The sequence below is a fragment of the Cherax quadricarinatus genome, chromosome 16 (assembly GCF_038502225.1).
Source record: "Cherax quadricarinatus isolate ZL_2023a chromosome 16, ASM3850222v1, whole genome shotgun sequence".
Taxonomy (NCBI): Eukaryota; Metazoa; Arthropoda; class Malacostraca; order Decapoda; family Parastacidae; genus Cherax; species Cherax quadricarinatus.
In genome coordinates, this window is record NC_091307.1 from 29,219,305 (window position 1) to 29,245,406 (window position 26,102).

Genomic DNA, 26,102 nt, shown 5'->3' on the forward strand with positions numbered 1-26,102 from the left:
TGGACCAAAAAGCAGCTGAAAAGTATGTGCAGGAATTCAAGGAGTACATAGACAGTGAAGGACTGAAACCTGAACAAGTGTTTAATGGTGACACTGACAATGTTGTGAAACACGTTAGGAATGTCATAAAGGAACGGGAGGTACAGGCCTCTATGGGCAGATATGTTGTGCGACAGAGGTCCAGTGACTCTCAAGCTGGTCCTAGTGGCATTAAAAGAAGGGAAGTAACCCTGAAAAAGGACTTGCCACCTCAAGTCCTAATGGAAGGGGATTCCCCTTCTAAACACTAAGACCATCAACACACTCCCCTCTTCCCATCCCATCAATCATCACCAGATCTTCAATAAAGGTAAGTGTCCTGTAACTGTGCATGTCTTCTTCAGTTTGTGTGTATTAAAATTAATATTTCATGTGTTAAAATTTTTTTTTTCAATACTTTTGGGTGTCTTGCATGGATTAATTTGATTTCCATTATTTCTTATGGGGAAAATTAACTTGACTAATGATTATTTTGACTAACGATGAGCTCTCAGGAACGGATTAATAGTGTTAGTCGAGGGTCCACTGTATACGATATTTAAATGAGACTAGGTGATTATTATTGTCATTACTAATATGAGGGCTCGAGATATAAGACACTCTTACTGATTTTAATGTGTACCTGAACACCAGCACAGTATGTAAGTTCATTTAGGTACAGGTATACATAAGTATAATTATCAGAGTATATATAAAATATGAAATAACTTTTAAAAGCACTTGAAATTTTGGAGTTTCCAGACATAATGGAGAGACTTAGTGGTTACGGATCTCACATAGAATGTAAATAAACCGGGTGGGGCGCGGTGACCGTATTAGAAAGTCAGGTGGGGGGAGCGGTATAGCGAGTTTTGGTCGGAATTTGAAATGACAGTATTAGAGGAATGCCGTAAAGCAAAACACCGTAAAACGTGGCCCTACTGTACAAGAAACCGTCCATTTACCGATCTGAACTACCCAATAAAGTGGTCAGAAATTGGCAATTTGGTCAATTTCATGCAAATTAAAAAAGATGCCAATTTCAAAATAGGGTCCAGAATAAACAATGCAGACATTCTTGGCATTAAAATAACAAATCCTCTATTCATTAGTCATGTCTCTAGGCCCCTCTTATATTACTATTGCTTTCTATTTTGTTTTTTATTCATACAAAAAATACAAAATTTACTGTTATGCAGACTACTGCATTATTGTAAAAATTGTATAAATAATATCAGTGCACTAGTTAAAGAATATTAAACTCCCCAGTTGATGTGTATTGGACGTCTGGTGTGATTTGCTTACTCCTGAACACTGGCAAAAATCGAACATTTCCGCTACTTTGAGCTCAATTTCAAGGTCATTTTCGTGAAACTAATCAAAATCATCTCTATTTCTGTAATATGTTTTCCATTTTATCACGTGAGACCATGAAAACGAGAATACAATGATAAATACTATACGAAAATACACCTCAAAGTTGGAGTTTTAATCCAAAAAAAAAGTTTTTTTTTTTTTCTCATTACACACTGTGTGCTGCAGGATTTTTTTATATGGTGCACACTGACCACACAGACCAATTCTCTCACATGTGGGCCTACCAGCTTTCTCCTGCTTGATTTGAAGGTGCTAGAAATTATGCGTATTAATACGTCCGAAACACTGGCTCGTAAGACGTATATATACAACCAAAACAGTCAGAGGGTTAAGGATGAAAGAACATTAAAAATTACTGAAAAAACAAGTGGGAACTCGCAGTAAAACATGGTAAATTTCACTACAGTAATACAAGACCAACCTTTTCATCAAGGTTGAGCCGTTTCTTGTAGTCTTGGAGTTTGACAAGGATGCTGTCGACATTGTCTAAACTCAGCACTGAGTAAAGACTTTGATTTTTGTGACATTTGCTGAGGAAATATAAGGAATATATTAACAGTAGTAAACATACAGTAAAACTTCTCAACAAACACACACTGTAATGAGAAATTAAAGTGTCTACATACAGCAGAAATATACAGTATTTAATTCACATATTTAAAGTCATGAACCAAGTGCTTCATGAGCCACATCGGTCTCTACACAAAATTTTTAAAAAATATTTGACAGACTGATATTTTTTCCCTAGTGGCTTCATAACAATTGAAAATATAATTTCAAATAGTGCAAAATTACATTAAACGCCAATTTCAATTACTACATAACTATTCATTCTGCGAGGTGTACCTGACTGCAAACATGATAGAGAAGGGGAGTGAGGAGGAAATGAACAAAACTAAACTGTTGTGTAAGTTATTAACAAAAGAACTGTTTAACACAGAACAAAATGCCTTCAGAGGTTAACACCATGGTTTTAGGAAGGGTTAGGTCACACCTGCCAGCTCTCTCAAATGTTTTAATATTCGAAAAAGGTGATTACAAAGATGTCACTAAATAGACAAGAGAAGGACAACAAAACTCCAAGATAGCTCCATGTGTAATAGAGAATTCTACCAACCAAATTATTCACTGTGGAAAAACCTTTCAGGTTTTTACCATAAAAGCGTAAACTACAAAAACAAAAAATGGCATACTATACACTGTGCTAATTTTTAACAAAACGCGACAAGACTGGTCACCCGAACTATAGGCATGTCTTGCTGACTATCATTGTGAAATTATATGGAAAGCCATTAGAAAAAAGTGGATAAAAAAAACTTGATTTCCAATACAGACAAATGCTCCCTTGCAAACTATTTTGTATTCAATCAATAAATTCCTGTACTGTTTATCTAATGAGATGGATGAGCATAGTGCATAATGAAAGATTAATCTAGCAACTACAAACCACAGAAAACATTAAAGGCAAATTATTGGATAACATATTTCTTGTTTAAAAGAAAAAGGCAAACAATACAAGGTAAAATGACCTTGTGTAGTAATGGCTATCAGTCAAACAAAGCAAAAGTTGAGGTCTCCAGTAGTGCATCAAGACTGGTGCCAGGAAGAGTAATGAGCTAGAAGGAAAGAACAAGAGAGCCAAGCCTCCTACCTCTGGAAGAACAACAAACAAGATACTTTTCAGTACACACAACTGACAGTACAGCAAGATTTATACTTTTTTTTTTTTGGCCAAAGAAGTGACCAGAACATGAAAGCTATATACAGTAGCAAATAAGCCATACACGTGTACAAAACATCTTCAACTCAAGTGATTGAGAAGTCAAGTGACCTGGAAAAATAACACATTGAAAGTTGATTCCATACAATAGTTTAATACAATATTAGATTTGACAAAGCTATGTGAAGTCAGTAAGTCAGAAGTAGGACAATAAGCAAGAGCTAAGCACCTACAAACTGAAATGAATAATTACAAATAGCAATATAGTTATTATGAAACAAACATTCACTAATAATTCTCTCCATATTTATATATTTGAAAGTTTTATGTGGGAATGCCAAATTATTTTATATCTCAGGATAACAACTAGACTATGCTAGATTCAGCAAAATAATTATAGTGACTTACCTGATTATTTCAGTCAATCTTGGTGCTTCACCAGGTGGATAATAGTCATTAAGATTATAGTGATCAGCAATCACAGAGAAAACCTCAGAGTTGGTGGGATCACTGAGTGGGTTACACACCAGAATCTCACTGGCACTACCCAAGACAAACAGTGCTGTAGTACAAGCCATAATTATAGCAGAGAACAGGAATGTTAACCCAACACCACTGAAAAGCAAGAAAATATAATTAAAATAAAACTTGTATGAAAAAGTAATATTGAAAGCATCTTCAAAATAACTGCATATTTCACTTTATGTCACATTGATTAATTATTAATTACCAACTTCATGAAAACTTGAAACCCAAGTAGGTTGCTCAGGTCTGTCATACTGATTAAGGATTATTATTATGCTTGTGGGATAGTGCTAAACTTGGAAGTATAATACAACACTTGGATAATGCGAGAAAACCGGGTCTGATCCGGTGAAGGGAGGGTAGCTCTAATTTTTTGGATCAAGAGCCCTTCACAAGCATCAAGGCACCATTCCTTGAAGGGACACTGATACTATGAGACTTGTCCAGGGGCTGCGTGAGTGACCATGTCCATTTCTTTTATGAATTTTGCAGGATTAGTGCTTACGTCAGCTAAATGATGTGTGTGGTCTTCAGAGGGAATGAAAAAAAAATTCTGCATTCTCCACCCTACTTTCATTTAGTGGATGATTAACATTTGATTCACATTGGTCTTTCAGAATTTCACTCGCTTCTTTTCCATTGCCAGTGCACAAACCTCCTGTGATTAATTGTCCAATTCTACAGGTAGTTCTTAACTAGAATTTTGCACAGATGAATTATTTAGGGTTTCTCCACAAAACCCTGACTTCTACCTTAATTAAGGATTTTATTTCTTTGCATAGTTTACAAAGTGTAATTGCAGTTTTGATTTGCTAAGTACAAAGGGAGCCACTATCATGCTGGGGCATTTCTGGCAGACTAAACCTAATGCTTAGCAGACTATACTTAATACTAGGCATATATATCATAGTTGGTTCAAACTGAACATAGTTTTTTTATATTTTAACAGAGGTAGTTAGTGATTTAGCAGTAACTGAATTTATAATTAAGTTGAATTGATTAACAAGTTGCAGAATATATAATGGTAATGTCAGCATAGTTGCTGATCCCCCTTACATGTGTTGTATAGCTTATCTGAGTATCATAGTACCATCCATATGTTTTATAGGTATGACCTCTTACTAGGCCTAGGGACCAGTTTGTGTGACATCATGACATCATGTGATGCGCATGTGTGTGTGAGTATCTCTGGAACTTCCTCAGTCCACGCATAGGTCTACCAGGCAACGCACGGCAGGTTGGGCTCCCTTACCACAGTGACAATATATAGTGTTACCATCCACAAGTGTGTTTATCTTCAACCATCATATCTCCTTTCGAACCCCCACGACAAATGGTGGCATCGGAGGGCCTGTAATTCTGACGATTACAGCGATTTCTGGATATAAATTTCCGAGCCGGTCGCCATCTTGCAACGCTAGGCCTCCCGAGAAGAGTAACGCTCAACAACCCCAAGCCAGCTACCCCAAGCAAGCTTTTACCAGCCCTCTGCACTATTCACTGGTCAGTCTCTGTGTATTAGTGTTTATCTTGCTATTTGCATTACCTCCGAGGGGTTGACCCGGGTTTGCAAAGTAAGCCAAGCCACCTAAGCCAGTCTGTGGTGGGGGAGTCAGCCCAAGCCCAGTCCAGCCAGCCTTACACCATCCGGCCTTGCCTGCCAAGCCAGCTTTCCACCCCTGCTGTGTTACAAGTTATCAAGCCAGTCTGTGTGAAGGGTTAAGCCAAGCCAGCCAGCAACTAACCCAGGTGACTAACCCAATACTCAAGCAAGCCACGTGGGTACAGTCTTCTTCATTGCTTTGTGCTTCCAGTTCTAGCTGTTTGAGTGCTTCATCGTCCCTGTGGTGTTGTGGTAGTTTATGGGTTTGTTTTTAAGCCAGCCCGGCTTAGAATATTTTCGTGCCTAGTGCGGGTGTCCCCAGTGTGGCTTACACCGTTCATCCCATAGGCCCAGTCACCACGCGGTGTCTCACCACAGCGCTGCCTCAACCACCCACCTCACCCACTACCACTGTTTTTGTACCCTTATTACGAGTTCTAGCATCACATTTTTAAGAACCACATAGGGGGTCAAGAGCCAAGAGTGTCCCTTCGTCAGATGTGCCATCGCCGCCAGCCACGAGACTCCACCACTACTATCCACCTCATTCTACAACGTCGCTACAGTGTTAACGAATAATATTTTTTCATAGAGACATTTGTAAGTGTTGCGACATATTTTCTTTTGTGTTTCCAGTGATTTCTTAGTGACATTCAGTAACTCTTGATTAGATTCAGTGTTCATTATATACTGCTTGCAATATTATTTTTTTTCCCTCTTTCTTCAGTGTTAATTTTCGTGCTTTATGTCTGTTGTGTTGTGCTTCTTTTTTTTTATATATACCTGAAGTACTTCAATGTTTTTCCTTGTTGTGTGCAATATATAAGCAGTATAAACTTGTGTTTACACTTCACAATTATCTTGTGTTCACAGTATTGCAGTGATTTATTACCTTATATTCTGCATCACAACTCAGTGTTGTCTGTTATATTTTTTCTCCCAGCATTTGTGTATTCTTGGTGTTTTTGTTTTCATTCATTTGCCATTTTACTTTTTTTCTCTGTGTCGAACATTCTTGTGTTAATTCTTTTCATGTAGCCAGTGTCTAATTTGTCTTATCTCCACAGACAATAGTGCCATTATTTTGTTGAAACAAGACAATTATTTTCCAAATTTTTCATACCTCAAGTTTCATTGCAAGAAAATTATAGTACAGTGGAACCTCAAATATTGAACTTTCTTCGGTCCAGAAGGCTGTTTGAGTGCCTTTACCGAATGAATTTATTCCCATCAGGAATAATGTAAATTAGATTAGTCCATTTCAGACCCTCAAAAATACACTTATAAAAGCACTTACAAAAATACACTTACATAACTGATCGTGTTGGGAGCAGTTCGATTCTTGAGGTTTCACTGTATTGTGTTTATATTGATGTGTGTTCTGCATCACTGTAAGTGTTCAAACCTTTTTGTTCTGTGTTTTTGAATCTATTATTTTTATATTTTATTGAACAAATTCACTCTTAGTGCAATTTTTAAGTTCTTCTTTTAAAGTAAATCATTCTTTTGCTTGTTCAGTAAGTGTTGCTTAAGCTGCAATTAAGAGTTAAAGTGTTCAATCAGCTCATTCCTTGATGATGATTTTTTTTTTCCTGTAAACTGTATTTTCTTGTGTGTGTAATTTTTTTTTATTATTGCAACATTGACTCATTTTACAAAAATTCTTGTGTAAACATTGTGTTGCCATGAAAATTTTTCTTGCAGAAATTTTTATGTAGTGTTGTGCAGTACTTCTGATTAGAAATTGTTATTTGCAATATTGCTACAGTTTATTTCAGTGCAATATTCTGTGATTTCAGTTTTACATTTTCTGTGCATAATATTTTGTTCCCTGTGTGTCACTTAATCTTTTTTATTTAGAATTGCTTTCCCAGTTTGTTTTAATTTTGCACAAGCTTTATTGATTCCATTTTAACATTTTTGATTGATTTATCATTTTATTGTTGAATTTTCTTATTCAATTGAGAGTAAAGACAACTCACTGTGCCATTAATTCAATTTAAAGTAAATTTGAGCAAATTTGATTTGAGTAAAGTACAATTTCTCTTGATTTTCAAAGTGTTGCTTATTCAGTTGAGTATTTTCTTTTGCGAGTGTGAGTTTTCCTTGCTTACAGTGTGATTTGTCAATTTTTATTTACTTATGCAGAATAGTCAAGTAATTTCTTCCCATTTAAGTTTACTGTGTTGTGTGTTCCTCAGTTATATTTTCTTTTATTTCTCTAAATTCTTGTTTTACATTTTGCAAATATGTCTCAAGTTTTCTCGAGCGATGCCTCAGCACATTCTGCTAGTCCAACCATTAATGCATCAGTCCCAAATTCGAGTAATTCTTTATCAAACAATAGACACACTCAGACTTCGAGCCTTCGCAATTTTAGTCATGACCCTTATGATGCTGTGCCATTGTTCAATGGTAACCCAGACAACCTGGAAGGATGGTTTACAGCTGTTCGTGCTAGAGTAAATGCCTCAGTAGATGGTCCTCCATCAGAGTTGCCTAATTAGTATCGGAAAGGAGAGTTTAGCTCATTCACCAGCTGCCTCGCATGTCTTCAACTTGATCCGTATGAAGGACTTTCAGGATCTAACCAAGTGGCAAGATTATGAGCAATTAATCCCTAACTATCTTGAACCAGTACGAGAAACTGATCCTTTTGTTGTTCTTAAGGAATTAGTGTGTACAGCTCTGAGGCCAGAGGAATCCTTAGATGAGTTTGCTCTTCATTTAAATAACCTCATGACCTCATTTGTTAAGGCAGGTCAAAGTTCCAAGTACCTTAAAGACAATGATAAACCAGCTCTTGAGGGGTTTGCCAAATTAGCAGTATTTGGAGTTATTAAACAGCTAATGCCACCAACGTCAGTGTATGTGTATAATTCCAGTCCTCTAAATGCCACAATGGGACCACTTGCAGCTCTTATCCATGTGTGTAATTTGTGTCCCGAGGGAACCTTCCCCTATCGAAGGTCTACATCAACCACTTTGACTACTCCCGTACCTCCTCTTGTTTGTGCTACAACCAAAACTCCCGATCTAAATCACTCGCGACCGTCATCCAAAGCTAGTGTCAAGCGTTATCATTCCCGTAGCACTCGTAGCATGTACAGTACCCATAGCCAAAGAACTTGCTATAATTGTGGTTACCATGGACATATCGCAGTAAATTGCCCTGATAGTCGCTCTAAGAGGCATCGTAATGCTGATAAGTACCAGTCCGATTTGCCTTATTGTACTTACCACAAAATTCATAGCCATGACACATAGATGCAGTGCTCTCTATGACCTCCAGTACTCTAGATCCTTCCGCGGCCGTTCCAACCGCAGAGCCAGGAGAGGAAATAGAGGTCGGGGTTCTCAGAATAACCAGAACCAGCTTCATTCTTACAATTCGGGGATATCCGAGCACCCCAGTGACAGTAGGTGATGAGTACACCATCCCTGTTCACAATTTCTATGAAGCCTTAAGCAGTCTTGAGAATGACAACCCTGCTGATGATGTTGCTTCACACGTCTCTGACGTAGATGAATTTGGGGATGAAGTGGAACATGCCTTCTCCGATGACAACCCACCTTTTTGCTTGCACATAACTCTCAATGAAACGATAGGTCCTATAGTACAAGCATCTATTCATAATACGCCCGTTCATGTGTTCATGGACTCTGGTGCCCAAGTTAATGTCATCAGGTCTAGTTTGTTTAAAGAGAAGCAGTTACGATGTGTCCTCATCACTGAATCAACTACTGAAACCTCCCTTAGTGGAGTAGCTGGTTCCCTTCTGCGTGACCGAGGTCAGACTTCATTCACCTTTTCTATCCAAGGTAGAAGTTACTGCTTCTTTCCTTGTTGTTGACCAGATTACATTCCCTGGTGACCTACTGGGATTTGTTTCTATGAGAAACTTGCGTATTGTGCTTGACCCGTACCGATGGCTTGATCGTTCCATTTTGGGGTTACCAGCTTGGATCCGAGATATGCCATACTGCCGCAGAGTACGACATTCGAATTAAGTCCTTACAAGCCAGTGCATTTTCCAGTAGCGTACCCAAGCGGTCAGGTACTAGTAACTCTGTCACTCCCATCTGTGTTCCACCTACACCTTCAGACATGCAAGATAATGTGTTGCCTCAAGTGTCTGAGGATGCTCAGACTGCCTTGAGTGCTCAGCCTATCCCTGCAATGTCTGCTAGTCCAAGTAGTAGTTTCTCCATAGGGAACGCCTTGTCGGAAAACGATTACTTGAAACTAGTAATGCCATCTCTTGATGTCACATGCCGTCTGCAGAAAGACATCTCGGTTGCGGCTAGTGCTCTCACTAGAGTGTCTGTTACTGTTCCTAGTGTTCCAGATGGTGATAACGTCCTAGTTGACAGTGATTCCTGCAAAGTAAGGGGTTTATTTGTTAAACCATCCTTACACGTTGTAAGAGACAGTAAGACCCACTTATTTGTTGCTAACACTTCGGGTCACAGTGTTCTTCTCGAAGAAAATACAGTGGACCCCCGGTTAACGATATTTTTTCATTCCAGAAGTATGCTCAGGTGCCAGTACTGAACGAATTTGTTCCCATAAGGAATATTGTGAAGTAGATTAGTCCATTTCAGACCCCAAACATACACGTACAAACGCACTTACATAAATACACTTACATAATTGGTGATCTTTAAGCGGGAATCCACTGTACAGTGGACCCCCGCATACCGACGCCATCACATAATGTACAATCCGCATACCGCTCGCTTTTATCGCAAAAATTTTGCCTCACATACCGCTCAAAAACCCGCTCACCGCTCTTCGTCCGAGACGCATCCAATGTGCGCCCTTAGCCAGCCTCACATGTGCCGCTGGTGGCATTGTTTACCAGCCTGCCTCCGCGGTAACATCCAAGCATACAATCGGAACATTTCGTATTATTACAGTGTTTTTGGTGATTTTATCTGCCAAATAAGTGACCATGGGCCCCAAGAAAGCTTCTAGTGCCAACCCTACAGCAATAAGGGTGAGAATTACAATAGAGATGAAGAAAGAGATCATTGATAAGTATGAAAGTGGAGTGCGTGTCGCCGACCTGGCCAGGTTGTAAAAGAAACCCAAATCAACCATCTCTACTATTGTGGGCAACAGAAAGGCAATCAAGGAAGCTGTTCTTGCCAAAGGTTTAACTGTGTTTTCGAAACAGAGATCGCAAGTGATGGAAGATGTTGAGAGACTCTTATTGGTGTGGATAAATGAAAAACAGCTAGCAGGAGATAGCGTTTCTCAAGCGATCATAAGCGAAAAGGCTAGGAAGTTGCATGAGGATTTAATTAAAAAAATGCCTGCAACTAGTGATGATGTGAGTGAATTTAAGGCCAGCAAAGGTTGGTTTGAGAGATTTAAGAAGCGTAGTGGCATACATAGTGTGACTGAAACCTGAACAAGTGTTTAATTGTGATGAAACAGGCCTGTTTTGGAAGAAAATGCCAAGCAGGACCTACATTACTGAGGAGGAAAAGGCACTCCCAGGACATAAGCCTATGAAAGACAGGCTTACTTTGTTGATGTGTTCCAATGCTACTGGTGATTGCAAAGTGAAGCCTTTATTAGTGTATCACTCTCAAACTCCCAGAGCGTTCAGGCAAAAGAATGTCCTCAAGGAGAATTTGTGTGCTGTGGAGGGCAAACAGTAAGGCATGGGTCACTAGGGACTTTTTCTATGACTGGTTACACCATGCATTTGCCCCCAATGTGAAAGATTACCTAACTGAAAAGAAATTAGAACTTAAGTGCCTCCTGGTGTTAGACAATGCCCCTGGTCATCCTACAGACGTGGCAGAGCGACTTTATGGGGACATGAAATTCATTAAGGTGAAGTTTTTGCCTCCTAATACCACTCCTCTCCTGCAGCCCATGGACCAGCAGGTTATTGCAAACTTCAAAAAACTGTACACAAAAGCTCTGTTTGAAAGGTGCTTTGTAGTGACCTCAGAAACTCAACTGACTCTAAGAGAGTTTTGGAGAGAGCACTTTAATATCCTCAATTGTGTAAACCTTATAGGTAAGGCTTGGGAGGGAGTGACTATGAAGACCTTGAACTCTGCTTGGAAGAAACTGTGGCCAGAATGTGTAGACAAAAGGGATTTTGAAGGGTTTGAGGCTAACCCTGAGAGGATTATGCCAGTTGAGGAATCCATTGTGGCATTGGGAAAGTCCTTGGGGTTGGAGGTTAGTGGGGAGGATGTGGAAGAGTTGGTGGAGGAGGACAATGAAGAACTAACCACTGATGAGCTGATAGATCAACTTCAACAGCAAGAGGCCAGACCTGAGAAAACTGGTTCAGAGGAGGGGAGAGAGAAATTGAAGAAGTTGCCTACTACAAAGATTAAGGAAATCTGTGCAAAGTGGCTTGAAGTGCAAACCTTCATGGATGAAAATCACCCTCGCACAGCTATTGCAAGCCGTGTTGGCAACCTGTACACTGACAATGTTGTGAAACACTTTAGGGAAGTCATAAAGGAACGAGAGGTACAGGCCACTATGGACAGATATGTTGTGTGAAAGAAGTCCAGTGACTCTGAAGCTGGTCCTAGTGGCATTAAAAGAAGAAGGGAAGTAACCCCAGAAAAGGACTCGACACCTCAAGTCTTAATGGAAGGGGATTCCCCTTCTAAACACTAACACTCTCTCTCCCCTCCTCCCATCCCATCAATCATCACCAGATCTTCAATAAAAGTAAGTGTCATGTAATTGTGCATGCCTTTTTCAGTTTGTGTGTATTAAAATTAACATTTCATGTGGTAAAATTTTTTTTTTTTCATACTTTCGGGTGTCTTGCATGGATTAATTTGATTTCCATTATTTCTTATGGGGAAAATTCATTCGCATACCGATCATTTCGCATAACAAAGAGCCCTCTTGCACGGATTAAAGTCGCTATGCGGGGGTCCACTGTACTAATCTTGTTGACCTAGTTCACTATCCTTACCCTGTTTAAATACAGGATGACTTACCACCTGACCAGTGGGTCGGTACTATTTCAACAGGGGAGACCTCATCCACTCCACTGGATCAATCCATTCCACCAGTTGAGAAGAAAGACTTAGCTCCCACTGACTTTCCAGACGAAGTCAAGCGTTTGTTGACTCTGTTGAACAAACGTCGTAAAGCCATTGCCTTACCAGGTGAGAAGATGGGTATAACGAACTTATTATCCCATCGTATTCCACTTGAACCTGGTACTAGACCTATCTATATACCTGCGTACAGAATGCCTCATTCCCAAGTTGCTGTCGCAGAAGAATTGATCAATCAGATGCTCGATGATGGAGTTATTGCACCTAGCAATTCACCCTGGAATGCGTCCTTGATCCTAATGCCTAAGAAGGACGGTACTTGGTGCCCAGTGATTGACTTTAGGAAGTTAAATGCGAAAACTATTCCAGATCGCTTCCCACTTCCTGTACTTGGTGATCTTTTACGTAACATCAGAGATAACAAAGTCTTCTCGACCCTGGACTTGTTACAAGGGTTTTGGCAAGTCCCTCTTCACGAGGACAGCCAAGAGTTAACCGCATTCTCCACTCCCACAGGTCAGCATCATTTCCTCCGTATGGCTTTTGGATTATGATCCTCCCCTATCACATTCTCTAGACTCATGACCAATATCTTAAGAGGTCTCATAGGTAAAGCACTTACGGTGTACTTAGATGACGTAATCGTCATGTCCGAAGACGTGGATACACATCTGAAAAGACTTGATATAGTACTTGGTAAGCTTGAAGAAGCCAATTTAAAGGTCAAACTGTCAAATGTCAATTTTTCAGATCAGAAATTAAGTTTCTTGGTCACGTAGTCACTCCGAGAGGGGTTACGACTGATCAAAGTAAAGTAACAGCAGTATTAACCCTTTCAGGGTCCGTCCCATAGATCTACGGCTTCACGTTGAGTGTCCAAACCATAGATCTATGCCAAAATTGTAGTGCCGTAAAATTTAGCGCAAAAGCGCTCATAGGCCTACAGGTGAGAGAACGGGTCTGTGTGGTGGGTGTGCGCCATAAACAAAAAATCTAGGTGCCCGCATAGCATTGTGGGAACGCCGGCTCAGTTACTCTTGTTCACCATGCCTCGTCGCAAGTCAGCTCTCACTCCATGGAAAATTGGGACTCTCCTCTTCCTATCTGATAGTTCTGACACTGATGGAAGTGGAAATGAAGATGAATTCTTTAGCTTTGATCAGCTAGTGACCGAAAGGAATGACCAGGATATCGATAATAGTGTAGAAAACCCTGACGATCCTCAACCTTCTACCTCTGGTGTGGGCACTCCTCAGTCGCGGTCAGTTGTACCTCAATGCAAGAGAAAACTATTATTTTTGCAAAGTAAAAGGACACAAATGCAACTAATGTGACATTTTATTGTGGCAACGTTTCGCTATCCAGGAGCTTTATCAAGCCATTACAAACAATACATGGACACAGAGGGTATATAAAGGCTCAGAGTGAGGTGCAATACTAGTGATAGTAGTGGGAGTAGTAGTAGTGACAAAAGTAATACAATATGGTAGAGCAATTAATTCTTACATGAGTAAAAGGATATAAAAGCTATTACTTGGGTAACATAAAAATAGGTTGGACAAATATAGACTGGAAAGAGGCAGCTTGTTTCAGTGTTCACTCTCTGTAATGTGCTTTGTGTAGTATAACAGGAGAGACTATGTGATGGCAGGGTTTACTGTTTTCAGAAGGATTCTTGCTAAGACATCGGAGATTGTGAAACTGCCGTTGTTTTGTTTAATTGTATTCGAAACAGCGATCAGTGCTGATTCGAGGCACTTGCGTCTGCGGAAATTAGTTTCTTTGATCACTAACTGGGTGTCTCTGAATTTCATGAGATGATTGGTGGAATTTCAGTGTTGTACACAGGCGTTGTTCAAGTTATCGTTCCTACATGCGTAAATGTGTTCATTAAGGCGGGTGTCGAGGTTTCTTGCTGTTTCACCTATGCAAATCTTGTCACAGCCTCCACAGGGTATAGTGTAAACTCCTGCATTGACTGGTTCGTGGTGCTTGGATTTTGTCCTGGTTAGATCCTTGATTGAAGTGCTAGAAGCGATGGCGACTCTGGTGTTAGCTTGTGAAAGTACTTTTGAGACGTTCAATGCAACCTGGCTGTTGGGAAGAATTATAACTTTGTTGGGAGTGGTGTTGATGCGTGGAGAATTAATGATATTAAGAACTCTTTTCTTGCAGTCTTTGATGAAAAAAGAAGGAAAATGTAACTCAGTGAATGTTTGGTGAATGTATGTACATTCCTCGTCAAGAAACTCAGGACTACAAATTCGGTATGCTCTTAGGAAAAACCCGATGATGATGCCTCTTTTGGTCTTGGTATCTTGACTGGAATAGAAGTGTGTGAGATCATTTTTATTGGTGGGTTTCCGATAAACTTGAAATCTTAGGTTGTTGTCTACTTTGTGAATGAGGACGTCGAGGAAAGGTAGCTTGTCATTGGACTCTTCTTCTAGTGTAAACTGGATCGCCGGTTCAACTGCGTTGAGCCTTGCCTGAAGATCCCGTACATCAAAACGTTTGGGAGTTATTACGAGGACGTCGTCCACGTAACGTAACCAAGTGACGCTTGAAGGGATGATGTTGGAGAAGTGTTCGGACTCTAGGTGTTCCATGTATAAGTTGGCTAGGACGGCACTGATGGGGGACCCCATTCCCATGCCGTAGGTTTGTTTGTAGTGCTTGTTATTGAAAGAAAAACAGTTGAAATTAACACAGAGTTCAATCAAGTCAACAAAATCTCCAGGAGGTAGAGGAAGATTAAGGTCCTGATTGTTTTTGCATGGCCAGGCCTCTGACTTCAGTAATGATGATGATAGTGACGTGGATTGTGATTTTATTGCTCTTGACGATCATTCGAGTAGTGACAGTGAGGAATCATATTCACCAGTGAAGCGTCGGTATGTACGCCGCCACATGCGCTCGGGTAGTGTACCCTATGCTGTGCCCAGGGGACGGAGTACATCCCGTGGCCCTACACCAGGTTTAGATAGTGATAGTGAGAATGATGTGGCTACATTTGGCATGGATAGACCACAGGCATCAGCAGATGGTGGTAGTGGTGATGGTAGTGGCACCGCCATGCGTGACTCACCAGCCCAGGCTGGGACCCATGCTGCTGACTCCCACCACTTTGATGACTCTCAAAGTGGAATTCTACCTACTTGTCCCCTTGGAACCACGGCCAATGAACTGGAATTCTTTGAATTATTCTTTGACCAGCCATTGATGGAAACTATTGTCAGGGAAAGTAATAAGTATTTTGAGTACACCATGGCAAATACTACATCACCACAGTCAAGACTACACCGGTGGAAAGAGAAGACTGTTGCAGAAATGTATTTGCTTTTTGCAACAATAATGCTTATGCCTCATGTCTATAAGCATAATATAAAAGCATACTGGTCCACAGATCGGCTAATTTCTACCCCGGTCTTCAGTGAAATCATCCCAGTGAACAGGTTTATCTAATTGTTATGTATGTTGCACTTCTCTGACAAAACCAGGCCTGACAGAAGTGACAGGTTATACAAGATTAGAAATGTTTTTATGTATCTCAAACAAAAGTTCAGCATATACTTTTATCCATTAAAGAATCTTGTAATTGATGAGTCTTTGATTTTGTTCAAAGGTAGGCTGTCATTCAAGCAGTATATACCGAGCAAGAGGAAACGCTTTGGTATAAAACTGTTAGTACTCTGTGACTGTGACAGTGGCCTGGTGTTGGATATTGTTGCATACACGGGAAGCAAAACATTGAAAGATACCAAGATGTTATTGGGTATCTCAGGTGACATAGTGAGAAACATGATGGCACCTTATCTTGGTAAGGGGCATACATTATATACCGATAACTGGTACACAAGCCCATTACTCAGTGATTTCTTGTGAGTGAACAAGACAGATGTGTGTGGCACAGTGCGTTCTAATCGTAAACATATGCCCAGGCTCAACGCAGGTGCTCGTGGTGATGACATGCAGGTATTTACTGCCAATGACATCATGGCATTACGGTGGCATGACAAACGAGATGTCACATTGTTGACAACCATTCACCGTAATGAAATGCAAGACAGTGGCAAAGTTGATCGAGTGACTAATAAATGTATTCGAAAACCAGTGACAGTGATTGATTATACACAAAACATGAGCTTGGTTGACAAATGTGACATGCAGATTGGTTTTGTCGATTGTGTTTGTAAAAGTTACAAGTGGTACATGAAAATTTTCTTCCATCTCATGGACATTTCAATGCTCAATCATATAATATGTACCAAATAAAGACTGGCAACAGACCACCGTATGGTGAATTTTGTTTGTCTGTTGTCAGACAACTCATAATGAAGTACCAGGTAAGAACACCTGCTATACAACAAGGTCCTCAAATTCCTCAGGATATACCCAAGCATTTGAGGAGGGAAGGTGATCATTTCATAATGCAGCTTCCTCCAACTCAGAAGAAATTTGCTCAGAAGAGATGCATCATCTGTGCACAAACAAAACGACGGCAACAAAGACACAAAGACACTCGGTTTATGTGTGAGGAATGTAAGGTGCCTCTGTGCATAGTGCCTTGTTTCAAGGAGTTCCACAAGCTCCAGCAGTTCTAAAAACATGTCCAGTGATTGTAAATATGTAAATATATGATAGAACATTAGTATTATACAAGATTTGTGCATGTTTATTGTAATAAACAACAGTGGTAAACAATAATATGATAACTTTAGTGCGGTTTTTGTGTTCAATACAGTGAGTTTATATATATACATTATACACAGTATTGGTCTCTCAGGCCCCAAAAGTTAGTAGGAAAAGAAAAAAATTGGAAAAGAAAAGAAAAAACTACAAAAACTGCTAAATAAAGTAATGCGCGTATGTGGAATTCGTCGATGTTGCCGCCACCACGTCATTTTGGACAAACTTCTCGGCACTGTATCTCGGTAAGTACTGATCAGAAATTTGTTTTTTTTGTCTTATTACCTTCACAAAAATATGCTCTTTAATTCTGTAAGAAAAAATAATTTTTTTTTTTTTTCAAAATTTCTTGGACACTGGAGCACCACTTCAGATTTTGGCCTTGGACCCTTATGGGGTTAAATTTTCCATCCCCCAAAACTGCTGATGCTGTAAGATCCTTTGTGGGTCTAGCAGGTTTCTATAGATCTTTCATTGCTAATTTTTCTTCAATAGCAGCTACTCTAACTGAATTGCTTAAGAAAGATGCTCCTTTCGTTTGGACCTTCCGTCAAGAAAGAGCATTCCAGTCACTAAAAGAAAAGCTAACGTCCGCTCCCATTTTGAAATTCCCAGATTTTTCTAAGCCCTTCTATCTGACAACTGATGCTAGTTCAATTGGCATAAGTGCCGTACTAGCTCAGAAGACTGATGGCAAGTACAACGCAGTTGCATTTGCTAGTACAGGTCCTCCATCACAAATCCGGCATCATTGGGACCTGTAGTATGCCAGATTACTGAGTTTGCCAAATTACAGAGTGGTTAAGTTAGAACTCACTTAATAAAATTAACCAGCTTGACTTACACAGCTCATTGAACATCGGCAAAAATTGAACATTTCTGCTACTTTGAGCTCAATTTCAAGGTACTTTTCGTCATGAAAGCAATCAAAATTATGTCTATTTCTGTAATATATCTTCCATTATATCAAACGAGTCCAAAAAAATGAGAATACAACTATAAAAACCATACAAAAATATACTGCAAAGAGGCGGCTAATGGCTGAGAAGTGAACTCCCTTATTACCGTCCATCATTTTTATTTCTGTTGTATGTTAAGAAGCATCTTTTCATCATACATTGCCCAAGTTTCAATGAGATAGCCCAACAAACAACCGAGAAAAAAAAAATATTTACCAAAAATCATATATGGCAAGCCCAAGCCAGGTACTGGAAATAAGTCACTTTGTCTGACTTTTCTGGGTTATCCTAGGTTCTCTATACATACACTGCTATGTATGATAATCTATGTAACTGTATTTGTGTATATCTGAATAAACTTATTTACTTCTAGTTTGTCAACTGAGTACAAGAAACCGCCCATTCACTTATTTCAATTACCCAATAAAGTGGTCAGAAATTGGCAATTTGGCCGATTTCACACAAATTTCAACGGATGCCAATTTCAAAATAGTGTCCAGAATAAACAATGTAGACATTCCTGGCACTACAAGAACATTTTCTCTGTTCATTAGTCACAGTTCCAGGCCCCTCTTATATTACTCTTGCTTACCATTTGGAATTTTTATTCACAAAAAAAAAAAAAAAGATTTACTGTTATGCAGACTGCTGCATTATTGTAATAATTGTATAAATAATGTCAATCCATTCTTGACTCTGTACTGGAATTTGGACTGGCAGGCGGACAGGTATTGGACGGTGACGTCATTTGTTTACTCTTGAGCTTCACTAAAGAATAGAACATTTTCGCTACTGTGAGCGCAATTTCAAGGTTCTTTTTGTCATGAAAGCAATCAAAATCATATCTATTTCTGTAATATATCTTTCATTCTATCAAATGAGATCGAAAAAATGAGAATATAACCATAAAAACCATACAAAAATAAACCGCTAAGCGGCTGCTAATGGCTGAGAAGTGAACTCCACTATTTATAGTCTGATTTCTTTCATTTTTGGTGTACGTGAAGAAGTATCTTTCCATCATACATTGCCCAAGTTTGAATAAGATAACCCAACAAACAACTGAGAAAATAATAATAATAATAATAATAATAATAATAATAATAATAATAATAATAATAATATATTTACTACACATACATGTACAAGGTATACAGGCCTAGCTGACATCAGTAAGTTTATTCAGGTATACACAAATAGTTACATAGAATTATCATACATAGCAGTATGTGTGTAGAGAACCTAGGATAACCCAAAAAAGTCAGACACACTGACTTATTTCCATTGGGGTCCTTTTACCTTATTATTATAATATAAATGTTATAATATTTTCTTATTATTCTATAATGAAGATAACATCTTATTATCATACTAAAAAGACTATCTACTACACGAGGGTCATTAAGACTATCTACAATACGAGGGTCACTATCTACAATACGAGTGACATACTACTGTATAGAAAGGCACTTGTTATGCTGAGTATTTCAAGAAAATTAGGTCAGTGTCCCAGGATAACACCCACACTAGCCGATTAACACCCTGGTACCCATTTACTGATAGGTAAACATAGACAACAGGTGGAAAGAAACACGCCTAATATTTCTACCCTGGCTGGGAATTGAATATTTACCAAAAATCATATATGGCTAATCCAAGCCAGGTACTAAAAATAAGCCACGTCGACTTTTTTGGGGTTATCCTAGGTTCTCTACACACATGCTGCTGTGTGTGATAATCTATAGAGAGAAAATAGCTTTTTTGTTTCATGTTTATGGTAGAGTGCGAGCGTATATCATAGTTAGCCCTGTGCTATACTCCGTTTTCTCTAAAATAAGACACCAAGACAAGGATAGGAGAATGGTATTTGTTTACCATATCCTCTTCATAACTCTGCCGAACTGCTCGGTATTATGCCAAATATTATTCATTCTGGAGTATTTAACATGTTTTATGTTATTTATATTGTTTCTTATTTCATATCAGATCAATTGTGATAGGCAAATAAGCTGTAGTGTTGATATTAGCATAATAATAAAGCATATTCTCCTGCTTCATGAGACTGAGCTCATGGCAACCAACAGTGGCTTCAAAGTCACCTTATCTTTAATGCATAATGTACAGTGGACTCCCGCATACCGATATTAATCCGTGCATGAGAGCTCATTGTTATGCGAAATTATTGTCATGCAGATGAATTTTCCCCATAAGAAATAATGGAAATCAAATTAATCCGTGCAAGACACCCCAAAGTATGAAAAAAAAATATTTTTACCACATGAAATATTAATTTTAATACACACAAACTGAAAAAGGCATGCACAATTACATGACACTTACCTTTATTGAAGATCTGGTGATGATTGATGGGATGGGAGGAGGAGAGAGTCTTAATGTTTAGAAGGGGAATCCCCTTCCATTAAGACTTGAGGTGTCAAGTCCTTTTCTGGGGTTACTTCCCTTCTTCTTTTAATGCCACTAGGACCAGCTTCAGAGTCACTGGATTTCTGTCGCACAACATATCTGTCCATAGTGGCCTGTACCTCTCGTTCCTTTATGACTTCCCAAAAGTGTTTCACAACATTGTCAGTGTAATAGTCACCAGCACGGCTTGCAATAGCTGTGTGAGGGTGATTTTCATCCACAGCCACATTGCACAGATTTCCTTTATCTTTGTAGTAGACAACTTCTTCAATTTCTCTCTCCCCTCCTCCGAACCAGTTTCCTCAGGTCTGGCCTCTTGCTGCTGAAGTTGATCTAGCAGCTCATCAGTGGTTAGTTCTTCATTGTCCTCCTCCACCAACTCTTCCACATCATCCCCACTAACCTCCAACCCCAAGGACTTCCCCAATGCCACAATTGATTCCTCAACTGGCATACTCCTCTCAGGGTTAGCCTCAAATCCTTCAAAATCCCTTTGGTCTACACATTCTGGCCACAGTTTCTTCCAAGCAGAGTTCAAGGTCCTCTTAGTCACTCCCTCCCAAGCCTTACCTATAAGGTTTACACAATTGAGGATATTAAAGTGATCTCTCCAAAACTCTCTTAGAGTCAGTTGAGTTTCTGAGGTCACTACAAAGCACCTTTCAAACAGAGCTTTTGTGTACAGTTTTTTGAAGTTTGCAATAACCTGCTGGTCCATGGGCTGCAGGAGAGGAGTGGTATTAGGAGGCAAAAACTTCACCTTCATGAACTTCATGTCTCCATAAAGTCGCTCTGCCACGTCTGTAGGATGACCAGGGGCACTGTCTAACACCAGGAGGCACTTAAGGTCTAATTTCTTTTCAGTTAGGTAATCTTTCACATCGGGGGCAAATGCATGGTGTAACCAGTCATAGAAAAAGTCCCTAGTGACCCATGCCTTACTGTTTGCCCTCCACAGCATACACAAATTAGCCTTGAGGATATTCTTTTGTCTGAACGCTCTGGGAGTTTCTGAGTGATACACTAATAAAGGCTTCACTTTGCAATCACCAGTAGCATTGGAACACATCAACAGAGTAAGCCTGTCTTTCATAGGCTTATGTCCTGGGAGTGCCTTTTCCTCCTCAGTAATGTAGGTCCTGCTTGGCATTTTCTTCCAAAACAGGCCTGTTTCATCACAATTAAACACTTGTTCAGGTTTCAGTCCTTCACTTTCTATGTACTCCTTGAATTCCTGCACATATTTTTCAGCTGCTTTGTGGTCCGAACTGGCAGCCTCACCATGCCTTATCACACTATGTATGCCATTATGCTTCTTAAATCTCTCAAACCAACCTTTGCTGGCCTTAAATTCACTCACATCATCACTAGTTGCAGGCATTTTTTTAATTAAATCCTGATGCAACTTCCTAGCCTTTTCACTTATGATCACTTGAGAGATGCTATCTCCTGCTATCTGTTTTTCATTTATCCACACCAATAAGTGTCTCTCAACATCTTCCATCATTTGCGATCTCTGTTTCGAAAACACAGTTGAACCTTTGGCAAGAACAGCTTCCTTGATTGCCTTTTTGTTGCCCACAATAGTAGCGATGGTTGACTGGGGTTTATTATACAACCTGGCCAGCTCGGAGACACGCACTCCACTTTCATTTTTATCAATGATCTCTTTCTTCATCTCTATAGTAATTCTCACCCTTATTCCTGTAGGGTTGGCACTAGAAGCTTTCTTGGGGCCCATGGTCACTTATTTTGCAGATAAAATCACCAAAAACACTGTAATAATACGAAATATTCCGATTGTATGCTTGGATGTTACCGCGGAGGCTGGCTGGTAAACAATGCCACCGGCGAAACATGTGAGGCTGGCTAAGGCCGCACATTAGACGCATCTCGGACGAACAGCGTTGAGCGGGTTTTTTAGCGGTATGCGAGGCAAAATCTTAGCGATAAAACGTATCGGTATGCGGATTTAATGTTATGTAAGGCCAACGGTATGCGGGGGTCCACTGTACTGTGTAGGTGCTTTACATAATGAGAAGCATTTCTTCTATTCATTGGAACCATGGCTAGGGCTAAAAGTCAGCAGGTTAAAACAATAAATGGAGAAAAAGAAATTGGAATGACTTATGCAGCAAGTAACGCCACCAAACAGTACCAGCAGGTTGGTGTGGCGACCCTGGAAATTTGAAATTATGCTAGCCAAAATTAGTGCCAGATAACTGAAGGAACCGAATAACTGATTGCCGGATTTGTGATGGCGGACCTGTAGAGTCCTTACCAAGGCTGAACGTAATTATCCAGTAACGGAGCAAGAAGCTTTAGCAATAGTATGATCTTTAAAGCACTTCCAAGACATTATTTGCCAGTACCCTGTTCATGTCTTGACAGACCATGCACCACTGATACCTTTATTCCAGAACAAACAACCTACTGGAAGGTTAGCCAGATGGACCTTGACTATCCAAGAGTTCAATCCCACTTTTGAACATTTACCTGGAAAGTCAAACGTAGTTGCAGATGCTTTATCGCGACATGTTAGTATAGTAACCGCAGACCCTCCATTTACTGCTGAGGATGTAAAGAATGCCCAAAGAACAGATCCCATGTGGTCTGGTATGATTCGATTCCTGCTCCAGGAAGATCTTATTCTGACTGTGAAGCCACCAGCACCCATTAGTGACTTTGTAATGAGTCAAAAATTACTGTATCGAACAGCAGAGTTGGGTACTCCAAGCAGAAGAGTATACCAGTTAGTAATTCCACAGTCACTAGTGAACGTAGCTCTACAGCTAGTTCATGATGCACCAGGTGTTGCATACCCTGGTATGGATCGTTCTGTGAAACAAGCCAGAAAGAAATACTTTTGGCCAAGTATGGCAAATGACATTTCTGAGTATGTTAAGAAATGTAGTGTCTGTATGCAGCATAAAGGAAATGTCAATGGTCCTAATCCAATCCAGGTGTATCCAACCACTAGCGATAGGGACCAAGGGAGACTACTATGGGAGGAAATTGTTAAGGCCACAAGGCACGATAATGTAGTAATTCTAGGAGACTTTAACTTTAGTCATATTGATTGGAATTTCTTGACTGGGAATTTAGAATCATACGACTTCTTAGAAGTAGTTCAGGATTGTTTTTTGAAGCAGTTTGTGACAGAACCTACAAGGGGAAATAACCTGATTGACTTAGTTCTGGCAAACAATGAATCCCTTGTTAATAATTTAGAAATTTCAGAGGAACTGGGTGCTAGCGACCACAAATCAATTACATTTAGCATTGAATGGAAGTACGATAGTAGCGATAACTCAGTAACAGTCCCAGATTTTCGCTTAGCAGATTACGATGGGCTTAGAGAACACTTATCATCTGTTGACTGGGGTAACGAAGAGAGCTATCAATATGACAGTTTTCTGAACACTATACATGCTGCTCAAAGAACGTTTATCCCATATAAAGAAATTAGATCAAATAGAAATGACCCAAAATGGATGAATAATAGGCTCAAATATCTACTAGGGCATAATAAAGGAATTTATAGGCATATCAAAAGAGGTGAGGGTCATCTTATGAATCAGTATATTTACATTAAGAGGGACATTAAAAAGGGGATAAGAAAAGCTAAAAGGGACTATGAAATTAAAGTTGCTAGGGATTCTAAAACTAACCCAAAAAGTTTTTTCCAGGTATATAGAACAAAAGTTAGAGATAAGATAGGTCCCCATAAAAATAACTATGGGCATCTTACTGACAAAGAGAATGAAATGTGCTCGATTTTAAATAATTATTTTCTCTCAGTTTTTACACAGGAAGACACTAACAATATTCCAGTAATTAATTTTTATAGTGGGCTAGAAGAAGATAAATTATGTAACATTACAGTCACTAGTGAAATGGTTGTGAAGCAGATAGACAGACTGAAGCAAAATAAGTCGCCAGGTCCTGATGAGGTTTTTTCAAGGGTTCTTAAGGAATGCAAAATGGAACTCTGTGAACCATTAACTAATATTTTTAATTTATCTCTTCAAACAGGTGTAGTGTCTGATATGTGGAAGATGGCAAATGTAATTCCTATTTTTAAAACAGGGGACAAGTCGTTACCGTCAAATTACCGCCCAATAAGCCTGACCTCAATTGTAGGCAAATTACTAGAGTCAATTATAGCTCAGATTATAAGAAGCCATCTCGATAAGCATAGCTTGATTAATGATACTCAGCATGGATTCACAAAAGGCCGGTCTTGTCTAACTAATTTATTAACTTTCTTCAGTAAAGCTTTTGAGGCTGTTGACCACGATAAAGAATTTGATATTATTTACTTAGATTTTAGTAAGGCTTTTGATAGAGTTCCGCACCATAGACTGTTAAAGAAAGTGGCAGCTCATGGCATTGGGGGAAAAGTGCTCTCGTGGATCGAATCATGGCTCACAGACAGGAAGCAGAGAGTGTCCATAAATGGGGTTAAATCCAAGTGGGGATCTGTAACAAGTGGCGTTCCACAGGGATCAGTCTTGGGCCCGTTGTTGTTTATAATATACATCAATGATCTTGATGAGGGAATTACTAGTGATATGAGCAAATTCGCCGATGACACAAAGATAGGTAGGATAAATGATTCAAACGTAGATGTTATGGAACTTCAGGAGGATTTAAACAAACTCTATTCTTGGTCAGAAAAGTGGCAGATGCAGTTCAATGTAGATAAATGCAAGGTTCTGAAGCTCGGGAGTGCCCATAACCCTAGTACTTATAAGTTAAATGATGTAGAACTTAGCCATACAGATTGCGAAAAGGGCTTGGGGGTTATGGTGAGCAGCAACCTTAAACCAAGACAGCAATGCCTAAGCATATGTTGATAAATTAGACACATGTGCAACTCTTGGGTATCTTTATTGAGGAAACGTTTCGCCACACAGAGGCTTCATCAGTCCATACAAAGGAGAATCTTGAAGAACAGGAGGTTGAGAGACTGATTACCTCATTCTCCTCCTGTTCAAGATTCTCCTTTGTATGGACTGATGAAGCCTCTGTGTGGCGAAACGTTTCCTCAATAAAGATACCCAAGAGTTGCACATGTGTCTAATTTATCAACATGTCGGTTCTCTGAACCATTCATCTACTAAGTGTATGTAATAAGGCAAATAGATTACTGGGATTTATATCAAGAAGTGTAAGCAACAGAAGTCCAGAGGTCATACTGCAGCTTTATACATCATTAGTAAGGCCTCACCTAGATTATGCAGCTCAATTCTGGTCTCCATATTACAGAATGGACATATGTGATGAATGGTTTGAAAAACCGACAAGTTGAAGATTGAGACACTTATGCAGCATATGGGAATCTTTATTCAGGAAACGTTTCGCCACACAGTGGCTTCATCAGTCCAATACAAAGAGGAAGGCGTAAGGAGAGGAGGAGTATGAGGTAATCAGTCCCTCAGCCTGGAGTCGATGTGTTCAGTCCATCAATCTTGTAGAATGTACAGCATAGGCCCGTAGACGTGGCTTATATACTGTAGTGAGGTGAGGTGAAGCAGGCGGAGGCGGGGTCATAGTGGTACCATCCACTAGTCAAAGTAGGTCTTCGTCCAAAGGTTGAACAAGCGTTGAAGAATTCTTTGTAAAAAGATCCCATGATGCTGCAGTGTCTGACAGTTGTGATGAATGGTTTGAAAAACCGACAAGTTGAGGGACTGATTACCTCATACTCCTCTCCTCACACCTTCCTCTT

At 39.6% G+C, this 26,102-nt stretch overlaps 1 protein-coding gene across 16 annotated transcripts in view; it reads right to left on the reverse strand.

Annotated features, from left to right (window-relative positions):
• The window catches only part of LOC128688974 (prominin-1), a 1,112,830-nt gene that overhangs the window by 142,072 nt on the left and 944,656 nt on the right, over positions 1-26,102 (reverse strand). For all 16 annotated transcript variants that reach the window (XM_070085551.1, XM_070085543.1, XM_070085554.1 and 13 more), the window contains 2 exons: positions 3,524-3,730; positions 1,817-1,925 (listed from right to left, as the gene is read on the reverse strand). In XM_070085551.1, coding sequence (XP_069941652.1) covers positions 1,817-1,925; positions 3,524-3,730 — 316 coding nt within the window. The remainder of the gene's footprint in view (positions 1-1,816; positions 1,926-3,523; positions 3,731-26,102) is intronic.